This window comes from Mesoplodon bidens (assembly GCF_964165515.1).
Source record: "Mesoplodon bidens genome assembly, chromosome: 7".
NCBI lineage: Eukaryota > Metazoa > Chordata > Mammalia > Artiodactyla > Ziphiidae > Mesoplodon > Mesoplodon bidens.
The window spans coordinates 109,879,742-109,889,850 of NC_138164.1; the positions used below are offsets into that span (position 1 = coordinate 109,879,742).

The 10,109-nt window shown below is 60.9% G+C and overlaps 2 protein-coding genes across 4 annotated transcripts; one reads left to right on the forward strand and one right to left on the reverse strand.

The window, feature by feature from the left end:
- Positions 1 to 998: 998 nt before the first annotated feature.
- On the forward strand, positions 999 to 8,905 carry DRAP1 (DR1 associated protein 1). 2 transcript variants are annotated; one of them, XM_081241390.1, is made up of 9 exons: positions 999 to 1,100; positions 1,907 to 1,994; positions 5,905 to 5,956; positions 7,125 to 7,197; positions 7,307 to 7,400; positions 7,693 to 7,812; positions 7,933 to 8,026; positions 8,246 to 8,334; positions 8,687 to 8,905. In XM_081241390.1, exons 4-9 carry the CDS (start codon positions 7,143 to 7,145, stop codon positions 8,790 to 8,792), a joined length of 558 nt encoding a protein of 185 aa, XP_081097516.1. In that variant the 5' UTR covers positions 999 to 1,100; positions 1,907 to 1,994; positions 5,905 to 5,956; positions 7,125 to 7,142; the 3' UTR covers positions 8,793 to 8,905. The 2 variants fall into 2 exon arrangements, with proteins under 2 accessions (XP_081097516.1, XP_081097515.1); XM_081241389.1 differs by lacking the exons at positions 999 to 1,100; positions 1,907 to 1,994; positions 5,905 to 5,956 and adding an exon at positions 6,719 to 6,880.
- On the reverse strand, positions 4,260 to 6,522 carry LOC308621160 (UPF0696 protein C11orf68 homolog). 2 transcript variants are annotated; one of them, XM_081241387.1, is made up of 2 exons: positions 6,327 to 6,522; positions 4,260 to 5,655 (listed from the first exon to the last, which is right to left on the reverse strand). In XM_081241387.1, the coding sequence occupies exons 1-2, from the start codon at positions 6,446 to 6,448 to the stop codon at positions 4,899 to 4,901; spliced, it is 879 nt and encodes a 292-aa protein (XP_081097513.1). In that variant the 5' UTR covers positions 6,449 to 6,522; the 3' UTR covers positions 4,260 to 4,898. The 2 variants fall into 2 exon arrangements, with proteins under 2 accessions (XP_081097513.1, XP_081097514.1); XM_081241388.1 differs by lacking the exon at positions 6,327 to 6,522 and adding an exon at positions 5,940 to 6,320.
- Positions 8,906 to 10,109: the final 1,204 nt, after the last annotated feature.

Consider the following 10,109-nt stretch of genomic DNA (forward strand, 5'->3'; position numbering starts at 1 on the left):
GAGGCTGGACTCTCGGTGTGCACGTGTGTGCCTGTGTGTGCGGGCATGAGTGTGTGTGGTGTCAGGGCCGGGAGCAGGCAGACAGGAAAGGGAGGCTCTGACGTGGGGATGGGGGGCGGGGAAAGGATTGGGCTTTGGAAAGGAGTCAAAACCCTCCAGAGGAAGATTTTGGCGGGAACGCCTCGCTGCCCTCTCCTGCCCTCTGCGGGTTTGGCTGATTTTTTTCTGCAGGAGCCAGCTTTCTCCCTTTAGCCTTGGAGGAGCCAGGGTCCCGTGGGTGACCTGCCTGTCCTCTAGGGTTCCCAGGGGCCTGAGTTGGGACGTGAGGATAAAGGGTCCCCAGAGACCACTTCAGACTTCACCCCAGGGAGGTCTCTGGCCCCTGGGGCCAGAGGTGCTCAGGGAGGGGGGGAGCACCCTGCCGCAGGGGTGTTTACAAGCGTTCAGGAGTTGTGGAGAGCCTCCGGAGCATTTCCAGCCTTGACCGTGGCTGTTACTTACCCTCTTTCTGCTCAGTTTACTCATCAGGAAAACGAGGGCCGTGAGGACCAAAAGGGGTGAATGCGTACAAACTGCTTAGAGTAGTGTCTGGAACAGAGCAGGTCTGCATGTGTGTGTTTGTTCTTGCTGAGCCTCAGTTTTCTCATCTGAAAAATGGGTAAGGGGGGAATGCCTGAGGTGCCCCTTGTCCGGCCGCCGCTCTGGTTCCAGTCTCTGCCTCTATTCCCTAGGAAGCTGCCCCGATGCCCTGCCACCCTGCCCAACTCTGTCCCTCTGTCCAGCCTGGGGGTTTTTCAAGCCCTACTGGGAGGCCAGTAATCAAGGAAAGGTGGGTTTCTGGGCTAGGTGCCCTCAGGTTACTCCTCAGCACCTGGGGGATGCGCGTCAGAGAAACGGGGAGTTTCCCTCCTCAGATGAATCAGCTGTGTGACCCAAGCCTGGTCTCTGCCAGGGCCCCTCCCAGTGGGCGGGAGTGGGGCGCAGTTGCCCTGCTGGGAAAATCCCCCAAACCTCACCAAAGCTCTGGCTGAAGCTTTCTCCCGACTCAGCTGTTTCCTGTCCTCCCCGATTCAGCCCCTAGCCCCAGCCGGAATCAGGAGGTGGGTAGAGATTCTCCCCACTCACGGGCTAGCCCCTCTGGAGCCCCCTGCCTGGGGGCTGGGGGTTCGCGGTGCATGTGAGCGGGAGTGGGTGCCGTGCGGGTGACCTCCTTTTCCTGGCTCAGTCATCCCTCTGTGGTTTGATAAAAGGGAGCAGGGCACAGGGGCTTGTCCACGTTTACCAGCCTGGCCCACCCCGGGTCAGGGCTGCTCCCCGATGCCTGTATGGGAACGGGCCAGCCAAACAGGACACAATCCCCTGCCAGCCTGATTGGGTGTGTCTTGGGAGCTCTTGCCCTGGCAGGGGAGCAGTCCCCACTGTAGGCCCGGGAGATCCTTCCTGCTTAGTAGGCTTAGTCTCTCTACTCTCTGGGCCTCAGTTTCTCCAACAGTAAAACGGGAATCTTAGTCTTGGCCCAGCCTCTCTCTCAGGTGGTTTACAAATCAGATCCTAAGTCCTTGCTGGATCTCAATTATCTCAGCAGCCCCCCTCCCCACAGCACTTTCATATAGTGGGGGCTCAACAGTGCACTGGGTGCTGTGGAGCTGAATGACCGGGATTCAAATATTGAACTCTGTAACCTTGAACCAATGACTGAACCTCTCTGAGTCTCAGTTTCCTATTCTGCAAAATGGCAATAATAATAGAGCTGGGTGAGGCTTAGATAACGTAGGTACACACTTAGCTCAGTGCCTTGCTCTTGTTATGAATGGAATGAGGAAACTGAGGCCCAGAGACAGAGGGCAACTTTCATTCAGTCACTCATTTATTCAATCATGTTTATTTGGCACTTATGCTAAGCCAGGTCCTATACTGGATGCTGAGGACACGCTGGGGGATAAAGCGCAGCCACTGTCCTTGAGGGGCCTCAGATGCACAGATGAGAGCCACAGGTGCGTGTGCGTTACGGGAGCCTGGGGTGAGCATGGATGGGGGGAGGGGGGACCTCTGAGAGGATGACACCTGAGCATGTGCATCTGAGATCTGGAGTCAGCCAGGGAAGCGGGTGAGGGTCAGGTATACCAGGCGGAGGCAACAGCGTGAGAATAGGCACAAAAGTGAGGAGGCCAGCGGGTGTGCAGGAAAAACACAGGTAGCTCATGGCTCTGGACCCAGAAGCAGTGAAGCAGGGAGTGGAGGAGATGAGGCTGCAGGCAGTGGCAGGGGATGGACTTGAGTCACTCATTCATTCATTCAATAATTTATGAAGGGCTTCCCTGGTGCCGCAGTGGTTGAGAGTCCGCCTGCCGATGCAGGGGACGCGGGTTCGTGCCCGGTCCGGGAAGATCCCGCATGCCGCGGAGCGGCTGGGCCCGTGAGCCATGGCCACTGAGCCTGCGCGTCCGGAGCCTGTGCTCCGCAAAGGGAGAGGCCACAACAGTGAGAAGCCCGCGTACCGCAAAAGAGAAGAAGGAAAAAAAAATTTATGAAAAGGTTGCTCTGGCCACACACTGTGCTAGGCCCTCTGGGGACAGGGCTGAGATTTAGGCACTGTTCCTGCCTTCACTGAGCATAGTCTGGGCACGTGGCTTAGGGGCCAGCAGCGGGAGAGAGACATTAATCCAGTGGTTACATAAGTAACCCCTCAATCCTCGCTGCAAGGCAGGTGTTCAAGCAGAAAGAAGAGCCTGAGGCCCAGGGCTGCGTGCCAGGGGTGAAGGGAGAGCCAGTTGGCCCTGGCAGGGTGAGCACGGGCAGAAAGGGGCGCCTGAGAGAAGCTGGGGCAGCTGGGGGCGGGGGCTAGGCCATAACGGGCTCAGGAGAGTGGACTCTAAGTTGCAGGCTGTGGGGAGCCACAGAAGGGCTTTGAGTAGCAGATGGACACAGGCTGCTCTGCAGGACAGCTGGCAGTCGGGGGAGGGAGGGGGAATGGGGCAGAAGAGGCAAGTTGCAATGTTTTGGGAGAGAGAGTGAGGAAGGGGCTAAAGCAGGGCCATGACAATGGAGGACAGGCGCTAAGTGTGTGAAATGCCTACTTATGGAAGAACCACCAGGTGGTGCTGACACAACTTGGGCATCTTCGTGGGACACACAAGGGCCTGGCCAGGATCCTCCCAGGCCTTGGCCCCATTCGGATAAGTGCAAGGCACTGATAGTCTGAGGGGCACCAGGCTTTGACCTGGAGACCATCCAACCCTGGGAACTTCCGAAGGCTGGGCCGAAGGGGACTCAGCCCTGGGTGCGGAGGAGGCTGGGGAGGGGGCTGAGCCAGCATCTTATGACTCACCTACTTCCACCCAGTCAGCCTGGTGGCATCTCCGCTCCCCTGCTCCAAATTCCAATTTGATGAGGCTGCTGGAGGCTGAGTCAGCTCCGGCACAGCACGAGAGCAGCGTCCCAAGGGGCTCCCTGCCAGGAGGCCCCAACCAAGCCCAGGGCCAGGGCCGGGGCCGGGGGCTATGGAGCCAAGCTCCCAGAAGCTATAGCAGCCTCAGCTGAGCGTTATGGCCCAGGGAGGTCATGTTGAGTGAACGTGCCTGCTGGGTTGCAAAGAGCTAACTGCAGGTGAGGCCAGGGACGCCACTCTGCCTGAGGAGAACTGGGGTGCAAGTCTTAACTCTGCCCAACTCACTGCATGACCCTGAGGGATCTCTCTCCCCTCTTGGCCTCAATTTTCTTGACCACAAATTGGGCCCAAACCTTCTCCTGTTAGGCTGCGAGAATAATCCACATGGAAGTGATGTGCACACAGTCGGGTGGCCTCTGTGATGGTCAGGGTGGTGGGAGAGATGAGTAGAAACGGGAGGACTTCCAAGGCTCCCTGAGGTTGTGCAGGTTGTTCACTGCACAAGGATATCCAGCCTAGGCAGCTGAAACCCAACCCATCCTCTGTTCACCAGACCATGTGCCCTGGCCTGGAACTGCCAGGACCAAGGAGGTACCTCTCTCTAGTGGGCACAAGCTAGCAGTAGCCCCTCAGACTCGGCTGGGCCAAATCTGTGAATTTATGCGAAGTCACTGAGAAACTGATTCTGATTCTTGGGATGGAGGGGAAACAGTGTCGGCTTTGCAGAGGCTCTCAGAGAGGTTCCCAGCCTTGGCTGTGAGGCATATCTTACTACTGGAGGCAGCTGGGGGGGCCTAGTCAGAGCAGAGGGGCAGTCTCTCCTGGCCCTGCCTCTCTCCAGCAACCAAAGCAGGTAACCACCAACACAGTGTTTTCAAAAACACTCAAGACACAGACCCAAGATGGGTTTTATTGAAATGCCAGGAGCAGGCATGTGACAAGGTAGCCAAGGAAAGGAGGAAGGTGGTGTGGGCTATGAGATGGCAGGGAGGGGCAGGCCCCCTATCCATGGCCCTGGCAGCCCCTGTCTCTGCCAGGGGCTGAGTGGAACAATCACCCACCCACCCCCAACAAAATGGCATGCTCAGGCCTGCAGGGCCTCTGCCCCCTGGATTGCGAAGGCCCCAAGGAGAGGGACTGGAAGCACTAGGTTTTCTCTCCTGTGAGGGAGGAAGAGGAGGGTGCAGGAGGAGGGGGAGGTACAGCCAGGAAGGCTCTCCTGCTGGTGTCCACGCCCAGCCTGTGGTCCTGGATGACCAAGGGGCGCAGCAGCGAAGAGAGAGGCTGAGGGTCTGGCACTCAGGGAGCCAGAGCCTCCAGCCAGTGGGGACTTGAGTCAGCCCTGAACACAGGACAGAAGTTCAAAGGGTTCGTAGCAGGCAGTTCCCGAGTGACCCAGTCCTCAGAGCTGGGGATGCTCAGCCTCCTTGGGACAAGGAGGGGGAAGACAGACGGGAGGATCCATCCCTAGCAGGGGCGGCAGAGGGTGGTCTTCCCCATTTGGCCCCAACTAGGTCAGTTCCACATTGTTGGCACGGTCCAGCACACGGGAACCACGGGCACTGCCCCCCAGCTGGAAACGGCTCTCATAGAGAGTGGGGCAGAGGTGCCAGCGGTTGGCCCGGTAGATGCCCAGGTAGGTGTAGACGTCAGGTTTGTAGGTGAGCAGACACTTAATGCCTGCTGCACGGATGGCTGCATCTGCTTCCAGTACACCCAAGCGGTCCGTGAAGTCGTCTGTATAAACACAGATGACCTGCCGCCCACCCTCCTTGGCCCGTGGGCTCACCTTGGCCACCTGAAGCCGGCCCTCGACCACGGCTCGAGCAATGCCAGCCCAGGCGTGGTCCAGCTTGAAGCCAGGTGCCAGGTGTATCAGCCATTTGCCAGAGAGCACCTGGTGGGTGATGGCCAGCTGGCGCAGGGTACCTGGCGTGATGGGCCGCCCGCTGGTCTGCAGAGCCTCCCAGGCTGCCTGCAGGCCCTGCACATCACCCGAGTTGGGGATGTAGCCCTGCCCGTATGCTGCAATCCAGCCCACGGGCTCAGAGTTGGGCGAGCCAGGGTCCCCGTAGCGGGTAACTTGGGATGGTGGGTACTTGGCCAACCAGGCATCCAGCTCTGTGGCAGGTGTGGTGCGGGCGTCAAACACCAGCCAGGGGTCCATGTCAGCTGCCATGGCCTCTGCAGCTAGGTGCTCAGCAGTGAAGCCATCTTCACGACCACCTGGAGAGTCCTCGTCCTCCAGCTCCTCACCTGGCTCCATCCTGCCGTAGGGAACTGAGTTAGGGCAGGTCCAGGACAGACCCAACTTGCTGGGCCCTAGTGGGTGCCAGACACTGAATTAACTGTGTGGCCTTGGGCAAAACTTAATGTCGCTGTGCCTCAGTTGCCTCATCTTTACAATGGATAACAACTGTTCCTGTCTCAAACAGCTGTAGAGAATTAAATGCCTGAAGTGGAACAAAAGCTGTGTAGATGTTGTTAATGTTATTACCACTCTCCCTGACCTACAGACGAGGAAACCGAAACTCAGAGAGACGGGACTCACCCAAGGTCACACGTGCAGTGAGTGACAGCGCCGAAATGTGAATTCAGGCGTGGGAACCTCCCGGCCCTGCCAGAGGATGGCAACTTTCCTGGGCGCCGGGAGTTAATGGAGGGAGGCAAAGCACACGTTCGCGCAGCACCGCGGCAGGCCCCATGGCGCCAGGCCTCCGGGCGGGCGTTATCCAGCCCATTTAACGACGAGGACACTGAGGCCAGAGACGGCAGTGACCGATCCGAGGCCAACGGGGCGGTGTCCGGACTCGAACCCACGGTCGATAGAGCCTGCAGGAGGGCCAGCCTCCCGCCCCGCCACGCCCGCCGCCATTAGCGCCCACGGCCCTAGCTGCGCCCCCGCCCCGCCCTACCCCCTCCCGCCGCCCGGGGTCACCTCCGGCCTTCGCTGCGCTCGGCGCCGGCCCAGCCCCGGGCCCGGCTCCGCTCCTCCCGGGGCTCTGCGCCGCCGCCGCCGCGCCCCGCCCCCGCCACGGCTGCCGCCGCCGCCGCCGCCATCTTAGCACCCCGCCGCTTCAACAACAACTTTATAGACAGGCGCAGCACAAGGCGGGGCCGGGGAAGGGGCGGGGCAGTCGGGGGCGGGGCCGTGGGGGAACGCGAGGAGGGGGCGGGCCTGCGGGGGGCGGGGCTAATGTTCGCTCTTCTGGGAGTGGCGGTCCCGTCCGCGACAGACGCGCACCGCCTCGGAGGCTTTAAGGCGAGGGCGCTCCGGCCCTGCGGGCGGTGTCCTGACCGGCGGCGCTAGGACCCTGTGGGCAGCGGCGGGGGCGGAGCGGGCGGCACCAGGACCCGGGGGAACCGCGGCGGGCGGGCGACGAGCAGGCCCGGGGGCCGGGAGGCTGCGGGCGGCGGCGCTGGGCCCGGCGCGGCGAGAGAGGCCCCGAGATGCCGAGCAAGAAGAAGAAGTACAACGCGCGGTTCCCGCCGGTGAGCACGTGGCCAGGCCCCGGAGGAGCGGGCCGGGCTCTCGGGAGGCTCCGGCCCAGGCCCGGCTAGGGAGGCGGGCGCATCGCGATGTTCGGGGGCCCGGACGCCCCGCCCCCTTCCGTGCCCTCTCAGCGTCGGTGCCCCCCGCCCCCTTTCTCCTGGGATGCTCCCTTTCTCTGCCCCCACTTAAGCACCCTTTCCGGGACGGAGGCGACGGGGTCCGAGCTCTCTACCCCCTCCCCAGGCACGGATCAAGAAGATCATGCAGACGGATGAAGAGATTGGGAAGGTGGCGGCGGCTGTGCCTGTCATCATCTGTATCCTGTCGGGGGCTGGTCGGGTTGAGGGAGGTGGGGGAGGCCGGCAGCCCGGGGTCGCTTTGTGTGGGCTGGGACACCACCCGGCGTTCTCCTTGACCTCCCTGAGCTCGGGCTCTCGAGCTTTTCCTGGAGTCACTGTTGAAGAAGGCCTGCCAAGTGACCCAGTCCCGAAACGCCAAGACCATGACCACGTCCCACCTGTGAGTGACTCTGATCTGGGAGGGCCCGGTTGGGGTCCTCTTCCAGAAGATCACACGCTTAGGGGAGGCTGTGCCCTGATAGTGCGGGAGGTAGGGGGTGCTGGGAGATCAGCAAGGCCTCAAAGACTAGTGGGTTTGAACTTGGGAGGAGGGTTGAGTGTTCTAGCAACGGGGGGGATGGTTGGGATTGAAATTTTCCAGGCTCCATTCCCCTGACATCCAGAGAGCCCCTTGCTGAGGGCGCAGACGGCTGTGCCCCACCTGAGTGCCATCCCCTCCCCACCTCTTCCAGGAAGCAGTGCATTGAGCTGGAGCAGCAGTTTGACTTCTTGAAGGACCTGGTGGCATCTGTGCCTGACATGCAGGGGGACGGGGAAGACAACCACATGGATGGGGACAAGGGTCCCCGCAGGTGGGGAGCCAGGGTCCAGGGTCCAGGTGGGGAAGGCCAAGGCCCCTGGGGTTGGGGGTGGCTGGGGGGTGGCAAAGGAGGGGAGAGACCTCTGGGCAGATGCACTATACCTTCCTGAAGGGGCCGGAAGCCAGGCAGCAGCAACCGGAAGAATGGTGGGATGGGAAGCAAGGGCAAGGACAAGAAGCTGTCGGGCACGGACTCAGAGCAGGAGGTGAGTGAGGCCCCAGCCCTCTGTCCTGCCCCGCAGGGCAGGCAGGGCAGCCTTGCATCCGGCCAGGCCAAGCTGGCTGGAGGCCTGGTCCCAACCTCACCTTTTCGTTTTGGTTTGTTTGCTTGTAAATTGGGGCTACGGAGGTCCATCTCCTATTTCTGCTTTCCAGTGATGAGCCCATGCCTTTCTGGTCATCTCTCATTCCTGCCTTGTTCCCAGGATGAGTCTGAGGATACAGATACTGATGGCGAAGAGGAGACACCACAGGCCCCACCCCAGGCCAGCCACCCCCCTGTCCACTTTCAGAGGTAAGCAGTTCAGTGGCTCCAAGAGAGGGCCAGCCGACCCCAAGGCTGACTTGTCCCTCCTGGCCTCCCTGGCCACTTGGTTCTCTTGGTTGTAGCAGATTTCAGGGATCGGAGGGGAGGAACTGAGGAGGACTTAAAGGCTGAATACTGTGCTCTCAGAAAGTCCCCTCCGCCTGGGTGGGGCTGTGTGACCTGCCCTGGATCCTTCCCCTCTCTGGGCTTGGCTCCCTGTTGGTACAGAGGGCGATGGGCTCCGGGGCTGCCTGTGTGGAGGACCGGGTGGGGCTGAGGGGGCAGGAATCTGCACCGGAGAGTGTGGCCTGATCTTCCTTTCCTGCTTTCTGCCCTGCAGCCCCCAGACACCCTTCATGCCCTTCACCTCGACTCTGCCTCTACCCCCAGCACCCCCAGGCCCCTCGGCACCTGACGCAGAGGATGAAGAGGATTATGACTCCTAGCACCCTCTGCCCCCCAGGCCCCACCCCCTTTTAGTTGGTTTTAGTTGCTCTGGGGGGAAGAGAGAAGTTAGAGCTGTTCTTAAATTTATTAATAAAACAATAATAAAAGGGAACACCAGTGTCTGTCCCAGCTTGTGTCCAGCGCTTTGTGGCCTCCTTCCCGTCCATCCACCTCCTTCCCCATGCTGAGCTGGGGCCAGGAGCCGTGGTGGGCTGGGCAGCAGCTGACTGAAGGGAGGGGCCGGAGGCCACGGTTCTGCCAGAGCAGGACCAGGGGCTGATGGAAGGAAGGCGGATAAGAGCGGCGGAGGGCCTGAGTCAGCTGGTGCCGGTCATGCTGGGAGACAACCTGTCTCATTGTGCTGTGTGACCCTGGGCAGGTTTCTGCTCTTCTGTGAGTGGCCTCTTCTTGTCTGTCTAATGGAGACCATTCTGCTCACTCTGGGCTGCTGCAAAGGGACAGGCGGGACAGGAAACGGCAACAGTCTTGAAAACGAGAGCTTGGGCCAGTTGCCTTGCAGGGCGTGTGGGGAGGGGCAGTGGGAGCAGAGGTACGTGGGGTTGTGGTGGCCTTGAAGGGTGGCTTGTGAGCGAGCAGGCTGTGACCCTGAGCAGACCCTGGAGCTACGGGCATGAGGCAGATGTGTGTCTCCAGGGAGCAGTGGCTTGGTGAGGCGGGCGGGAGGCGTGGTGTGCTGTTGGGAATCCTGGACGCTGATGACTGACTGCATCGGGGAGGGGATCCTCAAGGACTCTCAGGTTTCTTTGGGTGGGGCTGGGGGAGCATAGGAAGAAGAGGGTTAGCAAGATCTCGAGTTTGGCTGTGACGGGTTTGGGGTGCCTGTGAGGCCACTGAGGAGAGGTGAGGAGAGGCTTGAAGTGGGCACTTGGACGTAGGGGACTAAAGACAGGTGTGTGAACCTTGAGAGTCGGGGAGAGGGGAGGGCTGGGGCAGACCACCAAAGGAGACTGAAGAGCAACCAGCCCAAGGGCCCCCCAGGAGCCACTGTGCTGCCCACCCAGGGGCGTCTGGGAGGAGGGAGAACTCAGCTGTCGAATGCCTCAGTGGCTTGGGGGTTGTGGACGGGACAGCGAGGTGAGAAACTTGGAGGTGAGTGGAAGCAACTCTCAGAACCGTGGAGGGGAGGTGGGAGGGCAGTGGCTCAGAGTGAGGACGGAGGAACGGATTGGAGGTTTTTTTTGTTTGTTTGTTTGTTTGCAGTACGCGGGCCTTTCACTGTTGTGGCCTCTCCCGTTGCGGAGCACAGGCTCCGGACGCACAGGCTCAGCGGCCATGGCTCACGGGCCCAGCTGCTC

Coding starts and splice junctions, on each gene's coding strand:
- LOC308621160 (XM_081241387.1), bottom strand. CDS start 6,448: ATGGCGGCGGCGGCGGCGGCAGCCGTGGCGGGGGCGGGGCGCGGCGGC. Junction 5,656..6,326: donor GAGCGCAGCGAAGGCCGGAG/GTGACCCCGGGC, acceptor TCCCTACGGCAG/GATGGAGCCAGGTGAGGAGC.
- DRAP1 (XM_081241389.1), top strand. CDS start 6,839: ATGCCGAGCAAGAAGAAGAAGTACAACGCGCGGTTCCCGCCG. Junction 6,881..7,124: donor ACAACGCGCGGTTCCCGCCG/GTGAGCACGTGG, acceptor CCCCCTCCCCAG/GCACGGATCAAGAAGATCAT. Junction 7,198..7,306: donor GGCTGTGCCTGTCATCATCT/GTATCCTGTCGG, acceptor GACCTCCCTGAG/CTCGGGCTCTCGAGCTTTTC.